General features: G+C 43.2%; 1 protein-coding gene across 5 annotated transcripts in view; it reads right to left on the reverse strand.

Annotated features, from left to right (window-relative positions):
- Window positions 1-16,516: 16,516 nt before the first annotated feature.
- ANXA3 (annexin A3) overlaps window positions 16,517-27,755 on the reverse strand; it is a 98,776-nt gene continuing 87,537 nt past the window's right edge. For all 5 annotated transcript variants that reach the window (XM_029600367.1, XM_029600338.1, XM_029600357.1 and 2 more), the window contains exon 13: window positions 16,517-16,755. In XM_029600367.1, coding sequence (XP_029456227.1) covers window positions 16,696-16,755 — 60 coding nt within the window. In that variant the 3' untranslated portion in view covers window positions 16,517-16,695. The remainder of the gene's footprint in view (window positions 16,756-27,755) is intronic.

Raw genomic sequence — 27,755 nt, forward strand, 5'->3', positions numbered from 1 at the left:
AGTGCGAGGCTCGGAGGTTCGCCAAAGCGTCATTGAGGAGTATTTCTCATGTAGGTTCTTAGAAGTCTTACAAATAACCCCTCTCCTCTGTCTAAGATATTTCCAATAATCCATTGTTTTGTGTTTTCTATTTCAGGAGTTGTAATTGGAGTCTGAGAGGCACTGAAGGATGCTCCAGGATTTTCTAATGTTATCTTTGTTTTCTGATTTCTTTATAGTTAATAAACAATGTTTCTACAGCTGAGTGTTTCGGTAGTTTAATGTAATTCCTTAACATCCTTGCTGAAGTTCTGAACTTGGACCCTTACGTCCAAGGCATCCCTTGAATGTGTTGAACTTGGGCAGTCGGTCTGCCCAAGTCCAGCCCATTGAAGGGACACCGTGGTTGTCAACATCCAAAAGGGGCTGCTTGAACGAACACTTGAGTCCAGGATGTCCCTTAAAGGCACCGAACTTGAGCTGCCGATCTCGTTTGGATGCCCAAGTCCGGACGCTTTAAGAGATGCCCCAGACTTGGACGCCTTTTATCATACACGCGGTTCCTAGTGTGCATGTCATATGATATCCATCCCCCACAGCCACGCCCAAATGTCCATTTTGAGCCGAATTCTTGGCAGTCAGATGGGAAATGGGGAGACGTTAGATGAAAATACCAGGCAAGGGGTAGGGGTGTCTAGGTGGCTATGTCTAGGGGTGGGGGAAAAGAGGTGAGAAAAGGGAAGAAAATCTGAGGTTGTGCCCTTATCTACTGTTTTTATTAGCAGGCTTCCCATGTTTCTTCTTCCCATGTTCGTCTCTACTGTTTGGTTGGTTATAATTTTCTACTTGTTCGATGTAAACAGAGCTGATTTGATTTGTATCAAGAAATTCGGTATATAAAAGCCTTTAATAAATAAAAATGTTTGGGGAAATGCTTAATCATAATTGAATAAAGCATGGAAATGTGTAAAATAGACAACTTGAAAACACTGGAAAAATGAGAGACATTGCGGCCTTTAAAAAACACAGAACTATTTTATTGCGAAAACAAAAATATATTTAACTGTCACTTTGGGCTCCATGATGTGAAAGCTTGGCTTAAGGCCTCCAAGGCCACAACCAGTCTTCCCACCAGTGCGGTGATGTTCTGGAATTCAGCATTCTCCCGCTGCATCTGCTGGAGGACCAATTGGACTCTGGTCCACCCCTCTGCAACAGCAGTGTTGTGACCTTACTGCCATTCAATCAGGTTGGTCACCATGTTGTTGGCAAGCTCATCCAGGCAGATGGGCATGCCAACCTCTTCCACTTGCTGTTCTACTGGATCTCCTGTAGTCTCCACCGGCTGTGTTTGAGAGGTGTCCTCCTGCAGGGTCAGTGTCCAAAGTTCCTCAGGCTGCATCTCCTCAATCAGTTCGGTCTCAGTGGGAGGGTTCTCATCTGTTATGTCGGGGATGTTGTGTCTGTTGGTGCCCGACGTCCTCTCTCCGCCCTACTCACCTCGTTGGCGCCTCCCTCTTCGTCCGCGGGTTGATTGGCTGCTGCGGCGTCCTCCCGCGTCCCCGGATCGGCTCCACGTTGCAATCCACCATGTTCCTGAGAGGCCTAGGGGCATGCACACGGCGCGGCCCCAACAGAAGTACCGGCAATGGCGTGAATGGCACGAACCTCCCCCAAAGATGACGTCACCCACGACGGATATTTAAGGTCTCAGTATTTGCTAACACATCGAGTTAGCAAGGATAAGGATTCGTTCTCTCTGCCTCCTCGGACTTACCAGGGGTACCTGCTCTCTTTTTTCAGGTCAGTCTGGAACTGGTACTCGCTCCTCGAGGGCCTATGTTCTCGGTCTTGTTGCTGAATTCCCTTCTTCCTGGAAGTCTTCACTGCCTAACTACTTCAGTGAGGTACCATCGCTCTCTCAGAGCTTTCCCTGGAACAGGTACTCGCTCCTCGAGGGCCTACACCTTCCAGCTCCTGGAGTTCTGTGAGACAGTGTGTGAGTGTTACCATCTGGTTCGGTATATGAACTTTGCATACCCTGCCTACTCACTATATTTCAGTTTCTCTCCAGCTCAGCCTCCAGGGATCGCTGTTCCAGTAACTGAGGGACTGCAGCCCAGCCGGGCATTCCAGCTCACTACTGCCACCTCTGGTGGTTCAATGTACTGTTTAATAAAAGAAAAAGTGTGTGTCTGTCTCCAAACTCTGGGCCTGACCGGTGGTCCCTCTCGGGATCTTCCCCCAGGGGCGTGGTCATCTGCCACCGGCCCAAGGATCCACCCACAACTATCCCGAACAATAGATTGCTAACTCCCTAGCAGATTGCTAACTCCTGCAATCTGACACTAACAGGGGAACATGAATTCATGTGTGGAAGGAGAGTCTGAATCTCCTTCCACACCCTCATCCATATTGTTTGTACTCCCGTTGTTTGCCACTGCAGCTACAGGAATGGATAAAACAGTCAATTAATTATGTTGGCACCCAAGCACAGACAAAGAAAACAAAAACAATGCAAACATGGTAGTCATTTCGAAAATTGTACCTTCTGGTCGCCCTGAGTCCTAGCCGTCGGGTGCAGTCATTTCATCCAGCGCCTCTGGGCACAGTGTGGAGAGGACCAGCTCCTCCAGAGGAGTCAATATCAGAGTACAAGCAAGTCCACCACCTGTCTGTTTTCATGATGCTGCAATTTTTCCAGCTCTCTCCTTCACCTCCCTGCGGGTGTCACGTGGTGCTGAATCTGCTTGACGTCCCTGGAGACTGACCTCTTGTGCAATCCTCTCCCAGATTTGCTCTCTGGTAGATTGCGAATATTGATTTGAAGAGCGCCCTGTAGTTCTCACAGACGCTGCGGCAGAGCTTTGCCTTCTCTGCGTCGGGAAAGCGCGCATCGTGTACGTGCTTCTGTGGAGGTTGGACACCGCTGAGCCTTCCCTCACAGTTCCTTGTCTTTCATCTGGATGCAAGATTCCTTTTCTTCCATTCTGCTGTCCGTCCAGTTGACCAGCAGCGTTTTGACCGTTGTTCTCCATTTAAGTTGCTCACTGTTGAAACAGACAGGAAACAAATGTATTGTACACCAGCTATTGATAATTTCAAGAACAGCAATGATACATGAGAAAACAGATAGGACAGATACAGAGAGAGAAAGGCCTCAGAGATTGCTGCCCTAGACAAAAAAGAGGCAGGCTTTAATAGCGCCAAAAACCCCCCAAACAAACCCAAATTGCCGGCGTATAAGGATCAAGCATCCTTTAAGAAGCTGACGTTCTTAACTGTGCGTTGCAATATCAATGAGTTTAAAGTTCCAAAAATGTGTTTGTGTGATTCTCTGTGAGAGAGATATAAGAACATAAGAAGTGCCATGCTGGATTAGACCAAAGTCCACCGGGCATCCTGTCTCTGACAGTGGCCAGTCCAGGTCACAAGCAGCCGGCAGATGCCCAATAGTTGATCTATTTCTTAAATCTCACTCCCAGGGATAAGTGCTAGCTTTCCCAGGTCAATCAGGCTAATAACTGCTTATGGACTTTTCCTTTCAGGAACTTGTCCAATCCTCCTTTGAACCCCATTACGTTAGTTACCTTGGCTACATCCTCCAGCAACAGATTACATAGCTTGATTGTGTGCCGAGTGGAAAAAAAAAAAAACTTCCTACGATTTGTTTCAAATCTGCTGATTCTAGTTCATGGAGTGTCCCCTAGTCCTAGAGATGTTTGAAAAGAAATAACTGTTTCCTATTTACCTGTTCCACTGCACTCATGGCAGAGAAGCTCATGTAACTTATGTTTTAAGTTGGGGTTATATTCTGAAGCACCCAAAACCGGCATCAGGAGTATGCCAAAATACAGCTGTGTCAGGTGAGAGACCTTGGATTATTTAGTGTTATCCTCTGGACATGATTCTTTCTAAAGTGCATACTTTATTTCCTTAATAACTGACAGTTCAATCCTTACATATTATGCTTTTTTAAAACTTTTATGGCCTGTAACAGGCATTTGGACTACATCACCATCCAGCATAACTGTACATATATACATATTTTTGTGCCTTATATAGTCACAGTAGTTTTAAATTGTCCACTATCACCTGGCAGATGAACTCCGGATCCTCTTGTCCTGGATGCAGTACTTGGTAGGCACACTCCTGTGCACCTACAAAACTCCAACTGTAGTCAACTGTAAATCCCTAGCAGGGCTTGAACCCACAGTCTCTGGCTGGCTGGGAAACTGAAGCTCTCCCAGTGAGCCACCAGCTCCAGCCAGCTACCACTGAGCTTGGCTTCCTGCCTGAGTCTCAGCCTTTATATTACAGTCCTCTTCTTTGTATGCCACAAGTCCCAGCAAAACAAAAATGTCCCAAAACAGGCCAGCAAGGAATTTAAGTCCGGCCCTGCTGGCCTCTCTGCCACCTCCCTCGTATCTCTGGTCTCTACCACTTTCCCCAGAGATACCTCCACCCACATGGCAGTTTTAGCAACAGTTCATTAGCAAAAACAAATCAAAACAAGTGGCAATCTCTGGATTCCCAGGCTCACCCTTCCTGGCACCAAGGTTGCAGTCCTTCTGCTTTCAGTCTCCCCTGCGAGCACAGCTTCCTGGGAATGGAGTCCTTCCAGAGACAGGCATCATGGTCCAGCATCCAACCTCTTCAGTCCCCCAAAGGAGACAGACTGTGCTGGGTGAGGCTCAGTTTTATAGGGTGGAGGCTCCTCCCCCAGTGGCCAGGGATTGGTTCCCAGGGCTTCCCCTCCCCTAGTGGCCAGGGATTGGCTCCCGGTGTCCCCACTCTCTTCTTTCCACACCTGTGTCTCTCGTCTCTTTACTACTGGGGGGAAGGAACCAATGTGACTCCCTAGTCTCTTGTCTCCGGGTTTTTCCTTCCTTCTTAAATTTCTTCCCTGGGGTTTTTAACCATCCTTCCCAGGCCAACATATTGACCCCATCACTCCACACATCCTGCAAAGTTTTAACTTTGTGGATTGCTTCTTGCAGGTTTTGTTTCTATCAAAATGTCTTATTTTATCATAGTCTCCCTTTGTACAGTATAATTATCCCATTTCCCTGGAGGTCCGAGATCTTGGGATCTTCCTTGATTGTGAATTCACACTGAAAGCATGCATTAAAAAAATCATTAACGATGGGTATTTTAAATTGAATATCCTTAAAAGATTGAAGCCTCTCTTATTTCCAAAAGATTTTAGAAAAGTCTTACAAGCTCTTGTTTTGTCAAAATTGGATTACTGTAATTGGATGTTTTTGGGCCTACCAGCGAATATTACAGGACCATTACAATTATTACAGAACTCAGCGGCTAGACTTTTGACAGGAACTAGAAGATCTGATCACATTATGCCAATATTGAAGGACCTTCATTGGTTGCCTGTTAAATACAGGGCTCAGCATAAAGTTCTATCGCTAATTCATAAAACCCTCTACAAGGAAAAGATAGAATGGTTAACCTCAACATTTCATTTTCATATCCCATCAAGAATTACAAGATCAGCAGGTACAGGGATGTTACCCATCCCTTCTCCTAAAATCGCTCATTTAAATAATGTGAGAGAAAGGGCTATTTCCATTGCCGGACCCCAGCTGTGGAACTTTCTACCTCAGGAGCTAAGGATGGAATCTGACATTAAAATATTTAGAAAGGGTATTAAAACATGGCTATTCAAACAAGCCTTCCAAGAGTTTTAACCTAAGGATTATATTCCCCCTTTAATATAAATATTTAGTTAATTTTTTATATTATCTCTGCTCTTACTGCTCTGCTTCTTTAACTGTTTAGATTTTGTTTAATTATTTTACTATTTTATTTGTTTTACTAGTTTATAATGAAACTTAACTAGTCTGTCGGTTAAAACAGCACGTCTAACCCAGGTCAGGGAGCGAGCATTGGCACTGGCTGGACCCATCTTATGGAATACAAAGCCTCTTGAAATAAGATTACAGAGAAATTTCAAACTGTTCAAAGTAAGTCTGAAAACCTGGCTTTTCAAACAGGCGTTTTATAAAGAGAACGAAGAAAGTAAGTAAGGAAAAGTTTGATATTTATTTTTAATTTGATATTTATTGTTCTAAGTTATCTGTAAACCGATACGATGTGCAAACGGTTGTCGGTATATAAAATCTTTAAAATAAAATAAATAAAATAAATAAGTGGGCATCAACAAATCAGCACCCAGCATTTAGTTTACATGTGCTCACCTGGTAATTATTTTACTCGCACTGATAAATGTAGATAAAACTTGAAAGTACAAGAATGAACTACATGAAATCTAACCATGAGACATGTATCAAAAGGACAATATATAACATTAATCAAACAGCCTTTATATGTAACTATATGTTTCCAGACATTGAATGGCACTTCTGTTAAGTATTAACTATTTTTTTTACTATATGTGCCTTATTGTAAACCGTTATGATGGTAAATAACTTAATGACGGTATAGAAAAGATTTTAAATAAATAAATAAAGACTTCTCTTCATTTAATTTTGGAAATGCTAATATTTTTAAATGAATATTTGTTAACTAATGTAAACTGATGTGATATGTTCTCATGAAACGTCAGTATATAAAAATTAAATAATAATAATAATATGCTACTGCTGTAGTTTTCTTTAGTATTAGCCCTCCAGTGATTATGTCAAAATTTATTACATTGTGATCACTATTGCCAAGCAGATCCACCACCTTTACCATGTGTATGAGAGCACAAATGAGATGCTTTTGCATTTATGAGGGAAAAAGAAGTTGATTGGGAGTGTGAGATGCAAGAGTTGTGGATATTATTTTCATGCTTTGTATGAGGGAAGCCAGGTGTGTGGGTGAGAGGGAGGTTTATTGTGTATCTGTGTGAAATTGAGGCTTTGTGTGCATATTGGAGAATAGCTTAAATTTGTTGGTGTCAGATGTCAGGAGCAGCTCAAGCTCCCCCCACCCCTCTCCTTCAAGGCACAGTACAGGTCAAATCATCAAGAGGGACAAAAGGAGGTCACCTTGTAGTCTGGCCCTTTCACTGATTTAAAATGCTGCGAAAGGGGAAAAGCAGGGGTCAGTGTTCCCAGAAGAGTGGCAGATAGAGTGTCATTGATAATATTTCTAGGAAGCTGGCAACCCTGCCATACTCCCAAGAACCCTGCCATATACCCAAGACCTGCCTTACACCTTTTCCCCAGCATTTTTCCCTGGATAAGTGGGAGGTGGGTGAATGGTGAGGCAAACTCTCTCTGGGCTGGTGCAAGGGCATTAGGCATCCTAAGCGAACTTTACCTGTGCCCGCTGCCCTTATCACACACAATTAAAAATTCTGCATTTATAATAATCAATTTTACAAAAAAGAGACATTCAGGCTGATGCCCATCCACCTCTCCTGGGCATGTGATGCAGTATGCTAATGAGCTGCTGATTAAAAAAGGAGGTGCTAGGGGAAATTGTGTGTCCCTAGTGCCTCCTCGGCATTGGGCGCCCAGGAGAAGTGACAGTGCGCAGGTTAGGAAAACAGACACTCAATTTTATGAGCGTCCAGTTTCTTAACCCGTGCATTTTCAGCATTTACATCTGATTGCTAGTTCGTGGAGTGCCCCCTAGTCCTAGAGATGTTTGAAAAGAAATAACTGTTTCCTATTTACCTTTTCCACCGCACTCATGGCAGAGTATTTTCTGCTTTTCTGTTCAACTTTTGGGGCTCCCCAAGACTTAATGCCAGCTCCGGGGCTGGCATTAATTTTTAAGGGTTAAAAAGTGCACCACAGGCACATGGTTATTTTTTACATCTGGGGTACTAGCTAATAGCCTCATCAACATAGTTTGGACATGTGTTTTGAATGCATCGATCCCCTTATTGCATAAGGGTTTATGGACGCACATCCAAAACGCACATCCAACTGCATGTTAACCTGTTCACTAACTTGGGTGCACGATGTTGCATTGGCCTCATTGATATTATAGTTTTCTGAGGTAAAGATATCACAATCTTATAAAAAACACACTTGGCATGCATATGGTATTAGGCCTATAGTAATGCATATTGAGTTGGGCTTTGCCCTCAGAAAGCCCAGAGTAAACTGAATTAGTTACAATATAATAAACCTCCCATACTAAAAGAGCACTAACTGCCAGCCCTCAAACAGTAAAAAAAATCCCATGAAAAGGCAACACTGCAAATATTACACCAGGCCCTAAACAAACACCAATAGACCTCCTATTAGGAAAACAGAACAAGCCAGCTTGCTATAGATTCATGCACAGAAACTACACACTAACAGAATATTATGTACTTCACCTCTGATCTGAAGCAATTCCAACATAGCCTCTGGCAGCATACTATTCCAAGGTCCTGCAATAGAACTTCCTCCAACACTGGATTGTCTTTATAGTCCCCTAGCCGGGACTTCCTGTGGCACTGGCTGATGATGTTATATCCTCCAGGAGTATATAAAGAAGTCTCTTGCAACCAGCCAGTGCCTTAGCAATAGGTCTCCTAGTGCCCTTGTGGGTGGTGTTAGCCTTGTTCCTCTGTGCTTTGTTTGTTGTCCATGGCTGTCTGCTCTTGTTCCAGTTTTTTCCTTGCTTGTCCTATTGGGCCTGTCTGTCTTGTCTTTTCTGTTTGTCTTGGACTGACTTCCTAGATCTTGGCCTGGCCTCTGTTCTTCTGCTCTCTGCTGCCTGCCCTGACCTCTGGCTTGTTACCTGGTGCCTGCTTTGACCCATGCTTGCTTGGACTCTTCTCTTGGATTGCCCTGGGGACCCACCTAATTCCTGCTGCTCCCTGGAACTTAAAGGCTCAACCTGTGGGGAATGGTACTGGTATAGGTGAAGCTCCAGTTGGTCCTGCCACAGGGTTTCTCTGCAGCTGAGGGAGTGGGTATAGTGAGTTTTCTCACTAAGCAGTGTCAATCATCCCTTGGCACTAGGGGTCCACCTCTGTAACAGATGTTACAGTTTGCTGAGGCCATGAAACCAGTGGTCCTGTCTGCTATGCAGGCCATCCCTGTATGGCCCAATTAATCCAGCAGTAGCAAGAGGTCCTCAACCAGGCAACTGGAGTGCTGGACTAGCTGTTCACCTGGTTAGACTACCTGCCTACCTTGCAGCCCCCTCTGGCTCCTGTGATGCATCTGTCTACAGTGCCAGCTGAACCTAGGCCAGTGCTATAGCTTCTGCTACATCTGTGGTTCCATGGAAAGCCCTCTGAATGCTGGGGCTTCCTTAATCAGTGTTGGATGCATTTTGACATGCAAGCTGTCCTCTTCCCTATGGACAAGGCCAAGGTCACCTTTATCCTGACTCAGCTTAGGGATGCTGCTCTGGTTTGGGCTTCCTGACTCTGGGAGAAAAATGATCTGCTCCTCTCTAACTTGGATCACTTTCTGGCTGAATTCTGCCTGATCTTTGATCAGCCCGATCATTGCTCGTCTGCAGCATCTGAGTTCCTACAGATTTGCCAAGGCTCCAGCTCAGTAGGAGAGTGTGCCATCCACTTCCAGACCTTGGCTTGGGAGCTCCAATGGCTATCTTTTGTCAAGTTCTCTCTGAGGCTATTAAAGATGAACTGGCAGGCTAAGATATATACTACCTACTCTCAAGGTTCTCATCAGCCTGGCTACCTGGCCTGACATAAGTTTCAGAGAAAGAGTGAGGGAGAGGAGTTTGGTTCACCAGACCACAGTCTGGAGAAGAGATGACTGAGGGGGGGATATGATAGAGGTCTATAAAATCATGAAAGGACTTGAACAAGTTAATGTAAATCAGTTATTTACTCTCTCAAATAATAGAAGGACCAGGGGGCACTCCATGAAGTTAGCATGTAGCTCATTTAAAATAAATCAAAGAAAATTATTTTTCACTCAGTGCCTAGTTAAGCTCTGGAATTTATTGCCAGAGGATGTGGTTACAGTAGGTAGTGTAACTGGGTTTAAAAAAGGCTTGGATAAGTTCCTAGAGGAAAAATCCATAAACTGCTATTACAGTAATTAATAAGCAATAGTAGCTTGTGATTTATCTAATGTTTGGGTACTTGCCAGGTACTTGAGACTTGGATTGGCCACTGTTGGAGTCAGGATACTGGGCTTGATGGACCCTAGGTCTGACCCAGTATGGCATGTTCTTATGTTCCAACCTCCCAATGTTCTCCAGCTGTCCCTGGGAAGCTGAGGCTACCACATGCAGTTTGACCAGTGCCACTTGCCTTTAGAGAAGCAGAGGAGGAGGTGTCTTGACCAATGCCTCTATGGTGGAGTCTCGGGGCAAGACTTTCTGGATATCTGTGTGGTTGGGAACTTCATTGCTGTGGACTTCGTATGCTGTCACCAGATCCTGACTGATGCTCTGGCTAAATTGCTTACAGTGTCCTCTGTCACAGGGGAGGTCCTATCCAGTTGTGCAACTTGCTCTACGGCAGCCCTACAAATGCAGACAGACTTGCTCCACCATGAGAAAATCCAACTTTATGTCCTCCTGGGTGTGCTTAACCAAGTTATTTTGGGTCTACCTTGGATAAGTCAGCATCAACCAGTCATTGATTGGGGCAACATGGAGATAGCTCAATGGGTTGCTTCCTGCTGGACCCATTGTCTCACTCCAGTTTAGCTAAAGGAACTCTTAGGCCAGGTGACCCTGGCCCAAATACCCAGCCTACCAGGCCCTTACTCTGACTTCCAGGATGTCTTCTGCAAAAACATTCTGAGATGTTACTTCCACACCAAACTTGATTGTCTTATAAATCTGCTTCCTGGTAAATTGCCACCCAAAGGTCGAGTTTATCTGCTGTTGGTACCCGAAATGGAAGACATGTCTAAATATATTCAAGAAAACCTGGACAGAGGATTTATCCTCCCCTCCTCCTCCCCTGCTGGGCTGGATCTTTTTTCATTGGCAAAAAGGACATGTCCCTGGATCCTGGTATAGACTACAGTGGCCTCTATGCTATTACAAGGAAAAACACTACCCACTACCCTTAATTCCAGAACTCTGACTGACTGCCTGCAGGGCGCACAAGTCATTGCCAATTTGGATCGCAGGGGAGATTACAACTTGATCCGGATTTGAGAAGGGGACGAATGGAAGACCGCATTTAATACCCGTGACGGGCATTATGAATACCTGGTGATGCCCTAAAGCTTGGCTAACGCCCCCGCAGTTTTCCAATCAATGGTCACTAGACTCTTTAGGGACCTTCTTTACTCCCATGTGGTTGTTTATTTGGACGACATCCTTATTTTCTCCAAGTCACTTTCCACTCTCCGCACCCCATGTGAAGCAAGTTCTACAGAGACTGCACAATCACCACCTCTATGCCAAACTAGAAAATGTGAGTTTGAGAAAGAGGAGCTCCCCTTTTTTGGGGTATAATCTCTTCTCTGCTCTTATAAATTTTTGTAAACTTTCTCTTGGCACATTGTATATTGTTGTTCAGTGTCTGCCAGCAGCCCACTGGCCTCTTCCTTTTTTAGTCACTGGTGGAGGATGGGAACCCTGCCAACATGGAGCTAAATATTTATCTGGTGGGAAGGTGAGGCGGCCGCTGGGCATTTTGGGGGATACTTCTTGCCGTTCCAAAATGTTGCCGCCTCCCCCTGCCTCCTCATAGAACTGCCCCTGGTAGATGCTGTCGCTTGCCTGGGTGTGTTCTGTATGTGAGACAGAAGGTGTGTATATGTCCTTGCTGCTGTCCGTCCTTGTCCCTTATCAACTTACACATGCAGTTTTCCATTGCTGATGAAGTTACGTATGTAAGTTCTACCATACAAGAAAAATATGCATTTATGTGGTCTCGGAAATGGGAACAGACACAGACTTACTGCATCCTTAGGTACCTTCTTTTTCAGTTTTTATTTTTTCTGAGGATTTAGCAGTGTTTGTTTACATCAAGAAAAAAAATATTTTCCCATCAAAATGACAAGCCATTTTTTCCCACTGCTTTCTCACATTTTTGGTTTTTGTTTAGTCCAACACTGATAAATTTCTGGGGAAAATAAAATGAAAAATGAAGGTTCCGATGCACCCTACATAGTCAATCTATGCACTTATTTTACCAGTGCTGCAGAAATTACATGTGTAATGTCTGAGAGTAGAAGTTACACAAAAAAAAAAGACGGATGGAAATCAGCATCCGTCAAGTGTAAAAAGCACTTAATAAACTATTTTTCTATTTTCTCTCATAGCTACGTGAGAAATTCATTGTTTGGATTCTCACATTTATTACCTTTATTTCATTACTTGCAGAAGTATTAGCATACTGATTTTCATACAGGAACTCGTATATGTAAATATATTATATGAACTGACAATTTCAGAAAACCAGAATGGTTCATGGACACTGAAGGCTGCAGTAAGTGAAACATTTTTAAAAGCTTCTCTCCAGTCCATGGGAAGGGCAGCCTGATTTTGCAAAACATGCAAAAACCATTTTGACTCTATCTCAGGAAGGAAGGCAGGCTGACAATCCATTACTCTACCAGGATGAAAACATCCCCAGAAGAGACAAGTGTGGTAAGAGACAGGAAGAGCAGAACGACGACAGCTGGAAGATTAGCTTGTACTATTCCCCCAGCAACATTCCAGGTCAGAACAGCATCCCTTGCTTTTAAACAGGACTCTTCAGGACAGATCAGTGGTTGGGGAGATTCACCCAGTATAATGGCTCTTTAATGGGGCCTGGACTGCTTCCCAAAAGGAAAGAATGATCTGCTTAGTCCTAAAAGTGCTGCATTTCACCTTAGCCATTCAGCAATCCTTTTTGACTGAAGCGTGGGTTTACAACCCTCAGTCAGATAGGAGGATTTAGGTTTACAGGACATCTTTTACAGCAGAGGTTCCCAAACCTGTCCTGGGAGATTCCCAGCCAGTCAGATTTTCAGGATATCCACAATATGCACGAGATAAAATGTGCATGCCATGGAGGAAGTGCATACATTTTCATTGTGGATATCCTGAAAACCCGACTGGCTGTGGGGGCCCCAGGACAGGTTTGGTACCCACTGTGTTACATCAAAGGCTCTCAACTCTGGTCCTCAAACAGGTCCTGTTTTCCACATTGACTATTTGTAAGAAATATTTACATACATTTGGCCTATGAACCAGGTACATTTACATAGTTTGGTTGGTTATCCTGAAAACAGATCATTTTTTGGGGTGTGGAGGATTGGGGCGGGTGCCCAAGGACTGAAACAGAACCATTCTGTTAGATAAGTAAGGTGAAAAGAGAAGGAAAACAATTGTACAATTTGTAAAGATGGGCAAAATATAGCAATCTTGAGGGGCTATTTACTAAGCTATGGTATTTTCCCCAGAGTGTGTGAAAAGGGGGTCTCAATAGACTGCTACTGATTTTTATGCTCTGCAGAGAGGGAGAGAACTCCAGGGCTGAATGGCCCCTTTAAGGCATGAGCTCAGGAGCATTGGGATATTTATTAACTAGGGATGTGAATCGTTTTTCTAACGAATTGAAATATTGTACAATATTTCTAAATTCGTTAATATATCAGGTAAAAAAAGAAACGATCATTTTCCCCCCCGAATTTTCGTAAAAATCATTTTTCGGGGTTAGTTTATTTTTGTTAATTTTTGCTATTTTTGTCACTAACTCCTGTTAGCACACACTAACCCCAAAAAGCGATTTTTCACTAAAAAAAAACAAAACGGGGATCCGCGGGAAAACGAGATTTTCCTGCGGCCAGACGATCCCGAAAGCGGGAATGATTGGGCACCCGATTCACATCCCTAATATTAACATCCCAATGCTCCTGAGGAAAGTTAGCTACATCTCTTGAAGACTAGCCGGCTTTCCATTAAATAACACAACTTGCACATTTTAAGGCAAGTAGCATTATTTGATTAGCATACATTATTTGCAACAAGTTGATTTGAATGGTGCTTACATACAGTTGCATGCAAAACAGCTCATTTTAATACCTGCATTGCATCAACATTTTTTTTTTCATTGTTCTCTTATTAGATAGTTTTGTTGGGCTGACCATGAATGAGGTTAGGTCACACGCAATGCAGCCATACCTTACTTAGTTCAGTGGTTCTCAGCCCAGTCGGGTTTTCTGAATACCACAATGCATATGCATGAGGTTGATTTGCATGCACAGCTCTCTGATCCATATTCATTGTGGATATGCTGAAAACCTGGCTGGCTGGAGAATCACTGCATTATCAGTAAATGACCCTAAGCAGTTTACTAATGTTGTGCAAGTCTATGTATAAGAGGAGAAATGCACAGATGGAAAAACATGTTTAGAAATGATTCAATGAGAGTGCATACAGCTTAGTGCAGCGGAATAAAAAAAAAGCTGCATAGCAGGTTTCACGTTTTTGTGGAATCTTGCTGATTATAGCAGCATGACAAGCACATCCAGCTTTCCATGCAACCCACTATTTCTGCTTCTTGGCCTCTTATCTTTGGCAGGAACAGATGAAAGGCAGCTTTGCACATGCCCTCAGGGTCAGCAAAATAATTTGAAATTATTGCGCAGAAAGTAGCCATTCCTGATACCATAGCTGTTACCAGTGGATGTTCCATCTGGTCTGTTCAATCAATGGAAGAAACAACTCTGGAAAGAACTGATTGTTTGGCAGGAGATCCAGGCCTGCAGACACCTAATGAACCTGTGCCTGGCCAGAAGCAGAGCCAGAAGCAGAGCCTGGCCAGTAGCAGAGCCTTGTACTATTTCCTTTCAGGATCCTATTCCCTCTAGATTGGTCAGGGCCACAGTGAGTGATTTATCATTGTTGCTAACTACTATTGACAACTTAGCACTGGACCAGTGAAGTTTTCCTTTCCCCCTTAAAGTAGCCTTTGTTAGACCAGTTTTTAAGGAACAGGGCCTTGACCCTAGTTTACTGGACCATTAACATCGTATTGTCAATTTTCCCTTTTTAGGAAATATAAATTGAAAAACTTGCATACTTACAAATTAGAGATTTCATAGATGAAATCAATATTCTTCATCGTTGTCAATCAGAGTTTCACCGAGGGTACAACACCCAGTCCATATTACTGGAATTAGTCAATTTTCATGTTCAGGCAGACAACGGAGAGGACTCTTGTCCTGCTTGATCTCTCCACTACATTTGACATGTTAAACCATCATTTATTGTTGCAGTTGTTAAAATGTGTTGGAAACAATGGTGTAGCTTTATCACTCACTGAGCCCTACTTGTTTAATAGAACCTACTCCGCTAGATGGGATGGTCTGCGTTCATTAGCCAAATCTATCTCATATGGTTCCATTTTATCTAGTCCTCTTCAACTTTTATATGTGTCCTTTGCTTGAGGTTATTCACAGCTTGGACGCTGAATGCTATTTATTTGCAGATTTTGTTCAGATGTTTGTTAGTGTTGAGGACCAGTTGTAGAAGTGGTGAGATTAAATTCCTGTATTCAAGGTGTAATGAATTGGTTACAATCACACATGCTGAAACTCAGCCCAATAAAATGAGAACTGCTTTGAGTTTCTATGAGAGATATAACTCTTATTGTCTTCTTCTTGATTTGGGCAGAGCTTTAAGGCCTAAGCAGGTTGTTAATAGCCTTGGAATTCAACTAGACATCAGGCTACCTATAGACTCTCAGGTTTCCTCTATTCTCCGTTTAACTTTTCTGAGTCTCCAAACCTTAGGCAGTTTTGCTCTTACTTTCCTAGGCTTTCATGATATCTATTGTCATCTTCCCTCTAGCTGTTTCATGCATCCACCACCCTTTTTGTAGAAAAAATATTTTCTAATGCTAATCATGAGTCTACTCTTTTTGACCTTCCTCTTTTTGTATAACTTCCCTTCCACTGAGAAACATGTGCCTCAAGTGCATTGTTAATACCGTGGAGGATATATGATTATTATCTATTATATCCTCCACTCCCAGAGCATAGCAGTAACATATTTAAGTCCTTACTTCTCATCTTATAAGGATACTGGTACAGACCCTACACCATCATAGTAGCCCTTCTCTAAATTACCTGTAGACTGTCCATATTCTTCTGGATTGGATTTGAATTTTAGATTTATTTGACTTTCCAAATTTGAGTCAAAGTCAAGTTACAGTCAGGTTCAGTAGTGTCCTGCCTTAGAGGGCTTGCAATCTAAGGGCCTTATTTACCAAGCTTTTTTTCCCCTAAAATTTGGAAAAAGCCTTAGTAAATGAGGCAATGGAGGATGGAGTGACTTGCCCAAGATCACAGTGAGCATCAGTGGGAGAAACAGGCTTTCCTGCTCTTACCCCTAGGCTGTTCCTCCACATGGAGATACAGACTACAGAACGGAACACAGTACCCCAGCTGAGCTCCCACTAACAACCTGTACAGAGGCATTATGACTTCCTTTGGTCTACAGGCCCGGGATATCCCTGTGACATTCCACTGATATAGCTATCGCTTAGGTTTACATTCAGTTCTAAAAATTCAAAGCTATGTAGACAAAATTTAAGAGCAGAGAAAAAAAAGAATATTTAAAAATGAAAGTGCAGTGCCTCAGGCTGTCATTAGCATAAACTCTTGGGATGAACAGACAAGTGGCCATCAGCTTCAGAAATGCTGTAAAATAAGCATTTATTTATTTTGTACCAGAAAGACAGTGAAGAAAATACGCAGCAGTTACACCGGTGCTTAAACATTTACATGCTGAAGGGAAATCTGTGATAAAAATGGACCGTGTTGGCCATGACGTGCTGGGTTGATTTTTTTTTTTTCCACCTTTTTGTTTTCAGTCTTCTCCGCCACAGAGTTTCAGCAGCGTAGCTTCATAGTCCCCAGATGTATCAGACTGCACATGAAGAGGGACGATATACAGAGCATTATGAACAGTTTTACCTCAACTTCTAAAGGGACAATCAAAATTGACATGCTAAGAAGACCCCTTAGTACAATTACGCACACACATTCACGCAAAACAGAGCATTGCTATAAAAATGATTTACAACAGGAATCTGAATTAATGGCATAAGCGGGCCTTCACTTTCACTGATTAGGGATCACGCACCCCCCCAACCCAACACGACCTAAAAACATTCAAAAAAGACCTAAAAACACTAATGTTCCGCAAATTCTACATTGACCTTCAGACGACTGATCATCCCAACTCTCAACTGAACTCTCAGTTGTAAACCTCTTAATACATTCTCTTCACCCTGAACCTGCATACCCGCCTCATCCAACCTAATAATGCTCTCTGGACTTCATATACTTATTTCTGATATTGTTCAAATTGTTTTTACTGTTGCACAACTGCTAAGAAAAATGTATACTTTTGTAAACCGTTGTGATGGCTCTACCGAATGACAGTATATAAAACTCAACAAATAAAATAAATAAATAAATAAATAAATTTACGGTCATGAAGCCGGTGCCCTACTTGCATCGTACAATTTAGTCCTTACACAGATTAACTAAGAAGTGGAAAATACTGAGGAACGGAACTAGGTCCAGCATGGCTAAAGGCAATACTGTCTTTGGGAGTCACTATTCCCTCCCTGGAGCGACCAGTCGTTTTTCATTTCTGATGCATGTGCCAGTGTGTATGTGCTGTACAATATGGTTCTTTAAAAAAAGGGCAAAGAAGCAGAAATTAGATGATGAATGATGACTTCATGCCTGGGTAAATCAAGTGTTCTATGCCAAGACACGTGGATCTTGCCTGAACTAATGGCAGCTACCATTACAAATCAGAAGTATCAGATACTGGCTACACTCGCCTTTACACACACAGTTACTGCACAGAGAAAGGGATTCATCGTGCAGCTCTGGATGTTTTTATCTATAACATACTGTATGTGGTCAAACAATAGGACGGGCTGATCTAAGGATGTCATCTGATTGTGATTAAGCCGTGAAACTGAGCTGCTACATTTTGGCATTCACAGACTATTACAAAAGGCAACCAGAGGGTCTCATTTTTTTAAGCAGCACAGCTTAAAACCCAATCACCGTTTATGAAAACGGGTAAAAAATAAAAAGGAGGCAGGCAATTTTTTACCTGTTTTTAAATGTTCCTAAAATACAAGTCTACCCTCCCCCCCCACACACCCATGGAAAAAGGATTTCACACTGTCTGCGTTCCCAGTATTTCTGCCCCTGCATGCTGCTTTTTTTTGTTGGAGGCCCCTTGAGAATCTACCTAAAGTATCAGAATCTCCAGGAAAAACAGATCTCTCTCCCCCTAAAAAAAAAAACCAAAAACCACCAACTAGGGTAACAACTGATTGGTTTTGAAGCTTGTTGTACAGGTGTCCAGTAGTACGCAGACACTATAAAGCTTGGTCAACCAAGCCTTGGCCTATCATGCGGCAGGCTGGGCAGCTCAGTGGCCAATCAGTGGTGCTGCACTATGCAGGCAAGTAGGACCCCTGGCGTAGCACCAAGCAGCTGTCTTTATCGGATGTGGCGGCGCAGCCACGGAAGGGAGAAGCATATCTTGCCTACCCTGAATGTGTGCTTTTTATATCTTCTCTTGTCACGCCTCCTTGTTGCAGACTCTGCTGCCGCAGCTTCGCTCTGCATTTTGGCTCCAAGTCTCCCTCCGAGTCCAGTCCTCCGCTCCTCCCTTGCCACAGCTCAGGCAGGCTGCTGCTGACGACAAACAGTACAGAAAACAGCAGAGCGGCAGCAGCTCAGCACCGGACTCAGGTGGCCAGAGACTGGGGCCAGGGATGCTGGCGGTCTCTCTAGACCCGGAGGACTCTGGCTGCGGCGGACCAACAGCATGCACGTACCTTACAGTCAGACAGGCAAGTATCCTCCGGGTCAAGAGAGACCGCCAGCATCCCTGGACCCAGGCTCTGGCCACCTGAGCTACTGCCGCTCTGCTGTCGCCTGCACTGCTGGCCTCTGCTGTGCTGTCTTGGCCTGCAGCAGGGCCTGATCAGCCTTCCATTGCCCACCGCCGCCATCCTCTCCAGAGTCCAGCTCTGAGATAAAAGAGTTGCCCTGCAGGCTGCAGCTGCTGCTATTCTTCTTGTGATGGTGGAAAGGGGTGTTTTAAGTATTTCTACTGGGTCTGCTTTATCCCCTGCCCTCTCGCCTCTCCCTAGTTTCTACATTTCAGTTTTTGGGACACTACTCTGTGCTACAGGGAGTCTGGAGGGTTCGACTGGCCATTGAGGAGTGGGGGCAAAGTCTCTTTGGATGTCATAACCAGGACAGAGCCTCTGGCTACACAGGAGTTCAAGAGGGCTGGTGACAAACCCTCTGGTGAGACACATTGGTACTCCCCGCCCCCAGGCCTGGCACAGTGTATCCTGGACAGTTGTCTCCCCCATCCGAAAAGAAAGCCCTGGCTCCACCCCTCCTGCCCCGCATTCTTCTGGTCCCCTTTCTCCCCTACACCTCCCTGCCAGCAGCATTTACTCTGCTCCCGTCTTCAGCCAAGGGGATCACTATACTACCCCAATTATTCCAGAAAATTCTCCCCCCACACATTGCCTCATGGAATACGCAGCCCCTTGAGCTACTGCTGCCCCCCCCCCATCTCACACACACACAACACACATACACACAAAAGCAATTCCAACCCCCCCCCCTTCAGAAACAACTTCTCCCTCACCCTCCCCATCTGGAGCAAGTTATCCCTCATTGACCAGAGTATGTCAGTCAATCGGTATACCTGTGCTTGAACATGTGTGTTTTAGAGAGAAAGCAAGGGAGAGAGTATACATAAAAAGAGAGAGAAGAGAGAGTCTGGGCACACCCAACTAATCCAGAATAATCTCAGGGTGATTGGAATCTAAAGTTCCTAGGTATGGGGAGTAGGGTATTTTTTAAAATCACTATTCATTTTAATTATTGGATGTTAAGTGATGTGTTTGCTATTTTGAAATATGTTATTGGTGTTTGGGAAATTTAAAACAATGTTTGAGTTTTTAATTATTGGATGTTCTATGCATTAACTATTTTGAAATATTCCTTTTATTAATATAGTTTTACTATTATGATTTATGATTTAGGTTTCTTGATTTTCTTGTTTGATATTTTCTAAGGAATGGTGGTGTTTCCATTGTTACACTGCATTCAGAGTCCGGCTTGTTGTGGTTTCCAGTTCAGTTGTCTGCACATTTCTATTTATACTTTATGGTCTCTTTATTTTGTATTTGGTGAGCGCTTGTCTGTGTTTTGGATGTGTGACCAAGACAAGGTATTCTGCTACCTTGTAGTTTCTGTATAGAGATCTGAAAGCTACCTGACTTGTTCTGTTTCCAAATAGGAGCTGAATTGGTATCTTAGGGCCTGCCGTAATATTTGCAGTGCTGCCTTTTACTAGTTAAGTTGTTATTGTTTGAGTGCTGACAATTATGGTGTTTTGGCATGGGAGGTATTATCCACAATGACTCCAAAGTCCTTTTCCTAAATAATCTGGAACCCAGCATAGTGTACCTGTAATTAGGATTATTTTTCCCCATGTACATCACTTTGCACTTGTTCATATTAATTCTCATCTCCACATTAAATTTCATCTACCATTTAGATTGTCAGTTCCCCAATCTGGCCAGGTCCTTTTGCAGTTTCACACAATCCTTTTTTTTTTAAACTACTTTTAATAATAATTTGTCATCTGCAAATTTGATCACTTGTTTCCTTTTTCAGATTGTTAATAAATAATTTAAAGATGCTGTATTTCTTCCAAATACAGAACTGGAATCACACAGCAGGACATTCCCTCTTGAGCACACTTGATACTGATGTGGCTATTGAGTAGGGTGGCCTTTAAAGTGGAATGTATTTCCCATGTGAATAATCTGCGGGGGTCCTATGCTATGTGCTTTTTGTCGGTGTTTTTATTTCTAATTTTTGGCCCATCAGTCTGCATTTGGTGAGTGTCTTTCCTTGTTCTGCACGTGTAACTGAGGTAAGGGATTCTGCTAGTGCGTAGTTTGTGTAGGGGTCTGCAGCAGTCCAACTTTTGCTCTGTTTTTCCAATTGGTATTAAAGATGAAAGGCAGAACCCAAAAAGAAAAGGATTCAAAAGATGTGCTCTTTTAAAGACAACTGATTGCAGCTCTCAGAATACTGGAATTAGCTTTCGAGGGGAAGTAATGACTCCAAATATTGCTACATTTGTTGCGTAGCATTCACAGTTAAATTGGATGCTGTAAATGCCCTCAAGCATCTTGCAGAGACAGAGGGTCAAAGTCAATTTACGAGCCTAGGTTCCGTCTAGTGCCATTGATAAATTCTTCGTAAAGACTGATTCCTCTGAAGAATGAATGTCTGCAGCTGAATTGCTTTTGACACCATCCCAGCTATTGTTCTCAAGATTGTGTAAATAAGCTATACCACTCTATTTTCACAGATTCCAAGAAAGCTTCCAAAATCCACTGTGGAAGGACAAAAGCAGGGGCTTTGGTTGATACTGTATTAGCACAGCGGTGTACAAGGGGAGGCAGGGGGGGGGGGGCAAGGCCCCTGGAGGGCGCCCAGGGTCAGGAGATCCTATCCCACCCCGCAAGACAAGGCCCCCCGCAGCCACCAGGGATTCTATTCCACCCAGCAGAAGAGGTGAAAGAGGCCTGGCGATACGAGGTGTGCACACCTGGAGGGGGCGACGGCAACTGAGAAGAAGAGAAGGCCCACTAGACCGCTGGTGGACCCCCATCCCATTGGTAGCTGAAATGAAAGAAGACCCACAAGGCTGCAGGTGCCGGTGACGAAATGAAGAAGAGGCCCGTGAGAGGAAGCCTTTTCATAGAGAAAACTGTTCCTGTTTGAGTGCTGGCAGTCAGAATTGTTTTAGTATTTGAAGTTTATTATATCATTATTGTCATTTAGTTTACTCAATCCTTTGAGGATCAAACCCACACCCAACATACGTATGTTACAATAGGCCTAATTCCATATGGGTTTAACTAGGTGGCACTATAGCAGTGCATGCATTTCTGTACAACCAAATGGTGCCCGCCTCAAGGCCAGCCAGCACCATTTTTACATACCGGCTAGTGGATGACTCCTGCTCAATTATGACATTGAGGTTCAGGGGAGGTATCAATTTTAAAAGTTTAGATTGCCGGAGGGAGCATGGCTTTTTACAGTGGGGAAGGGGGGGGTGGGGGCTGCGACAGAATGCGAGACTGACAGTTTCTACTGTGTTTTGGTTAACGGGAAAAATAACATTCTGGGCCCAAAATTGAAAGCTGGCCATTTAAGTAATTTAGCTGGATATGAGTAATCCGGCTAAGTAATGATGCATATTCAGCGGCACGACCAAGCCGCTGAATATGCGCAGACAAGTCTACCCGGCTAAAGTTAAGACCTGCTATAGAGCAGGCGTCTAAACTTAGATGTAAACTTTTATATAGTTGTATACTTTTTATAATAGATGTATATATATATATATATATATATATATATATTTATATAGATGTATATATATATATATATAGATGTATATATATAGATGTATATATATAGATGTATACTTTTATATACCGAGGTTTGCTTTCGTTAAACCTCGGTATATAAAAGCTCCAAATAAATAAATAAACAAATAAATAAACTTGCGCAGCTAACTCTGAACATTTATTTATTTATTTATTTAGTAAGGTTTACATACTGTCATTTGGAGCAATTCCTTCACAACGGTTTACAGAGCACGTAATATAAATTAATAAATTACAAACAATAAAATTAACGTAAGTGCCAGAGTATCGGTAGCTGTATAAGTTATACGGCTAACTCTGCCCCCGATCCACCCAGTCCATGCCCACTTTTTGTGCATGTAACTTTTAGCCATATAAGGGACTTATACGGCTAAGTGGTGGCTGCTGACCATAGACGCATATTCAGCAGCCACTACTTATAACCGCATTAGTTCTGCTTCTCCGGCTAAATAGCATTGAACGCGCTTTGAATATTGGGCCCTCTGTGTTTAAAAGACAAAATGAATGAGGAGGGGGGCAGCACAGTAACTGTTCACACAGGGCGGCAAAAATGCTAGCAGTGGCCCAGCCTGGGGATCTCATCCTGCCTAGCGGCAGAGGTGGAGGAGAGTGAGTGTCTGAAAGGGAAAGGAAGGGTGGGGGGTGAGTGCCTGAAAGGGAAGGGGGGCAGTGATTGCGAGAGAAAGGAGGAGTGAGCGACTGAGGGAAGGGAAGAAGGGTGAGTAAGACTGAAGGGGAAGGGAGGAAGTGGAAGTGGAAGAGGGGAGTAAGAAGAGAGGGTAGAAGGCTTGTGTGCGTGTGAATGACAGAGAAAGGAGAAAGTCTGTGTATTTCCTTCTCCCCTACCTCATCTCCACTACTCCACGACAATTTCAGGGTGACTGAAAATCAAAAAAGTTCCCAGGTATAGAGAGGGGGGAATTTTTATTTTTATTAGTTTTATTGTTTTGAAATATTACACTGATTTTTTGGAAATGTTAAATTTGTTTTATTTTATCCTTATTCTTATTTATTAGATGCTCTGTCATCTGTTTTGAAATACTGTTTTTATTAGTATGGCTTACTATTATGACCGATTTAGATTTCTTGATTTTGTTTTATGAGGAATGATGATGTTTCCGTTTTTGTATTATTGCACTGTGTACGAGTCTGGCTGGGAGGTCTGGGAGGGGAGAGGAGGCTCGGGAGTAAGACTGCTGAGGACTGGGAGAGTAGGACTGCTCTTACTTCGGTTTCTCTGAGAGGGGAAGAGGGAAGAATTTGATTTTCTCTGTGTCCTTTTTGGGATATGTGAATAATACTATTTTATTTATTTATTTATTTATTTATTTATTTATTTATTTATTTACAGTAAAGGAAACATTGGGAAATCTTGGAAGAATTTAGAACTTTGACATCACAGTCCTTGGCTCTTGGTCTCATTCTTTATCGGAGGCTGTTTTTGTTCGCTTGCAGTACCACAGAGGGAAGGGGCAAAGGAAACTCTTCAGGCGGCCTGTCTTCAGGCAGGGAAGCTTCTGTTTCATAGGCAGCTCACAGTAGTCTGTCAGCTCCTTTCTTCTCTGGGGTTTGTATGTGTCTGACTTTCTGTGACTGCAAGCACGTCTACAAGGAGGCTGGGGGGAGGGGGGGCAGGGGAGGTCACTTAAATGCATTGGCCCCCGGGCGCCAGAGACCTTCGGTGCACCCCTACATTAGCACCCCCTTCACTGACACTGGAAGACATTGGGACTACAGCAATCTCAACCGTGTTAAATACTTCTAATAAATGGCACACAAAATTATTCCCACTTGCCGTCCGCTACTTTCATAAAGATAAGGGAACCTTCATGGCTATCGTAGACTTTTCTGATAATGCAGATGAAACACTGGAGGGAACAACCAGCTCAAGACGTTCTCTACAAAATGCTGGTCTGATGCATAAAAGATTGTGGCATATGGAGCAGGGAATGCATCTGTCAATTTTGGGAAACACAAGTCTTTTTTTTTTTTTTTCCACTTAAAAAAGAATGTTGGATTTACCAAAATTTGTTCCAGGGCGCGGCAGTGCTCACATAGTACACAAGACAGCAAAACATGGCTTGAAAATGCTCTCTTATGTTGCAGAGAACTTGGTTAAAGTTTTCAGCGAATTCTCCTCTACTGCAAAAAATATTAGTGAACTTAGTTTTTTTTTTTTACTTGATGCACACAGAATATTGAGATATTTTAAGCCATGTGCATACACATTGACTCTTCTCCCTGCCACAGACAGGTTGCTAAAGAATTGGCCTGCATTTTCTGACGAAGTAGAGGAAAAAGTGAGTCATGCAATATGGGATTTTTCTTTCCATGCAAGAGAAAGCAATGTCTGACGATGAAACTGTTATACTTCCTGATATATACAGTTACTTTGTGCCTAACATTATGAGCCAATTTAACAACACCGTAAAGTTTCTTGAAAGTGATTATATTCAGGTAACTGAACTGTATGCCGTATTCTAAGAAGAGCTTTAACGACGACAGGGCAAAGGTTTCTGTGGGTACAAGGTAACAATTCTTGAAGTAGCTACCACCTAGCAAGCAGAATAAATTTGTTAGAGATGTCCAGCAGGCTTACACAATCATCATACAGAACCTATAAAGATGGCTTCATTCCCGTGAAAACTCTCTTCATAAGTTATGTGCTCCACTCAGTCTGGACGCATCTCTTAAGCTAGACCAGGGGTGAGCAAATCTTTTGAGCCACGGCCTTCCCCTTCCATCCATACAATTTGTTGGGGTTACATTGTGTGTGTGTGTGTGTGAAAGTTTCTCCCCAACCAATCAGCTCTTGAACGGTTTGAAAAATAGCAGGCAATCACACTGCCAGTCAGAAACTCAAAATTCCAGTTTTGATTCTCTTCAGGTTGCTGAAAGGAGCCATCAGATACACAAAAACAGGCCGATACCATACCACATTCAGTCAGGCTGCTCACAGTAATAGCAGCACAAACTGCTTCCACTGCCAGACACATTGTAAACTAACACATAACCCCGCAAGAGAGACACTCAAAATCTATACAGAAAACTTATCACGTAACAATAGTAACACCAAGATCTCAAACAAGAACACGACCTATGAAAAAGCAGCACTGTAAATATTACACTGTCCCAGAATACCAATAATGCACCTACTAGGGAAACAAAACAAACCTGATTGCTATAGATCCCTACAAATGCATTACACGCTAGCAAAATCTTTTACTTTGGTCACATGCACAGAGAAGAGACAGACCCTCAGCAAATACAGAATAAAGGATCACAAATTAGAACTAGCAATATGCAGAAAAAAACTGAAATGGAAACCCCAAGAAGCTAGACTCGGTATAAAAATTGTAAGACAGAACCATCATTCCTCGAAACAAAATCAGAAACAAAAAGCAGCAGTTATAATAGCGGAATCATACTGTAGTGCATTCGGGCCTACTGCGACCTCAAGAATAGCTCAGGAACACATTAAGGCTGGACCAACTTCATTCTGGTGCAATTATTTACTTACAGTCCTTCAAGAATACAGAAACTATAGTAGCTCACCTTACGTGAGGCATAACTATCAGGTAAACTTACTCTGTCCAGGTGTATCGTGAGGTCCTACCAGCTCCCTGGGGGCCTCCCCAAGCTTTCTAGGCCTGGGTTCTTATGGTTTTAACCCAGTCATCTTATGCAGCATTCTGCCTTAAGGATGACTGCGTTAAAACTCTGAGCCGGGCTTCTAAAGGTAGAATGAGGGTGTTATCAGTAGACTCCATCACATACCCTCCCCCCTCAGCTCGGTCTTGTCAGGTTGTGCATCTAGACTTTCCTGGGGCATACCCCAGCTGTGTCTCAAGTGCCTCCACCTTTTCGGCTGATCTGTCCCCAGGACCCATGAGTTGTCGTTATAGGGTTGCAAAATGGGGATAATCTCAACCCAGGACTACTGGGTATGGAAGCTAAGGAAGGACAGACGCTTCTAATATGGCTAATATGGCATGGTCGAACACTTCTATTTGTTCCCATGTATACATGACAATGTCTCTATTTTCTTTAGTTTAATTCTTTTGTATTGAGTTTATAAAACAATACTCATACATACTGAACAGTGAGTGTGTTCACCGACAATTGTAAATTATTAACCTCGTTGAATTTCAAGTAGATCTTTTCAAATTTCCCATTAAGTTCTAGGGCCTCCACCAATGCCACTTCTTTGACCACAGGATCTGGTGCGCTTGGCGACGGAGAGCTGCTCACAGTACTCACCATCTTACTGTCCAGGCCCATAAGTTTTCTGCGATCACCAGTTGAGGCATGAAGACATAAGGTAGGGAAGAAGGATGCACTTCTCTCAGATATTTGGTGCACGGCACACTTTGTAGAGCCTCTGGTTCCAAATTACAGTGGAATGGCATCCTTAAAACTAAAAATATACCAAAGAGGGAGATGAGGCTTTGGAGCAAGTCAGACTCATGTCTGCTTCCTCACATTGCGTCATGTGACCCCCTCATGTCTCTATTTTCTTATAATTTATGTGACCATGACATAATAAGTCATGGCAAATAAGCATTTTGCTACAGCTAGAATCTACCAAGGCCTTGGTAGAGGCTCCTTCCAGTTCCACCTGGATTATAAATTCCTTAATTTGTGCACATGGGACACTCACAAAAATTGCAGCTTTGACGTTTTGACAACCTGTGCTCCCAAGCATTTTCCCACGTGTCACTAATATTCTGGGTATCTGACCCCGTTCTTTGCTCCTTCTCAAGTTGTTCTAACTTGCATTCGCACGCCAGGTCATCAAACCAAGGACATTCTTCTTTGAATGACCTTCCATTTTACAGAAAGAACACTCCTGTAGGGCTGGTCCGGTTTCTGCTCTACCTGGTTCACTTGAAAGACTCCTCTGTTTTCAGCTGTTTATATAGACTCTGGTCTTCTTCATGCCTGTTCTCCGCACAAAAGGCACAAAAAAAAGAGGATCTGCAAGGCCCCATTTCTGGGTTGTTCCCGCCTCTCCAAATTCCTTTTTTTTTTTTTTTGAGTTGTGGGTCGTCGCTGCTTCAGAGCATTGTTTTTAAGTATGTTTACTTCCCAAGTTTCTCATTTTATTTACAAGTCTCCTATGCAGGACCGTATCAAAAGCTTTGCTGAAATCCAAGTAGATCACATCAAGCGCTCACCCAATCAAAAAAATCAATCACATTAGTCTGACAGGATCTTCTCCTGGCGAATCCATGCTGCCTTGGGTCCAGAAATCATCCTGACTGTAGATAGTTCACTAACCTTTCCTTCAGCAGAGTCTCCATTAATTTACCCACTACCAAGGTGAGGCTAACCGGCCTGTAGTTTCCAGCCTCCTCTCTGCTACCACTCTTGTGAAGCGGGACCACCACCGCTCTTC

This window comes from Rhinatrema bivittatum, chromosome 1 (genome assembly GCF_901001135.1).
Source record: "Rhinatrema bivittatum chromosome 1, aRhiBiv1.1, whole genome shotgun sequence".
Taxonomy (NCBI): Eukaryota; Metazoa; Chordata; class Amphibia; order Gymnophiona; family Rhinatrematidae; genus Rhinatrema; species Rhinatrema bivittatum.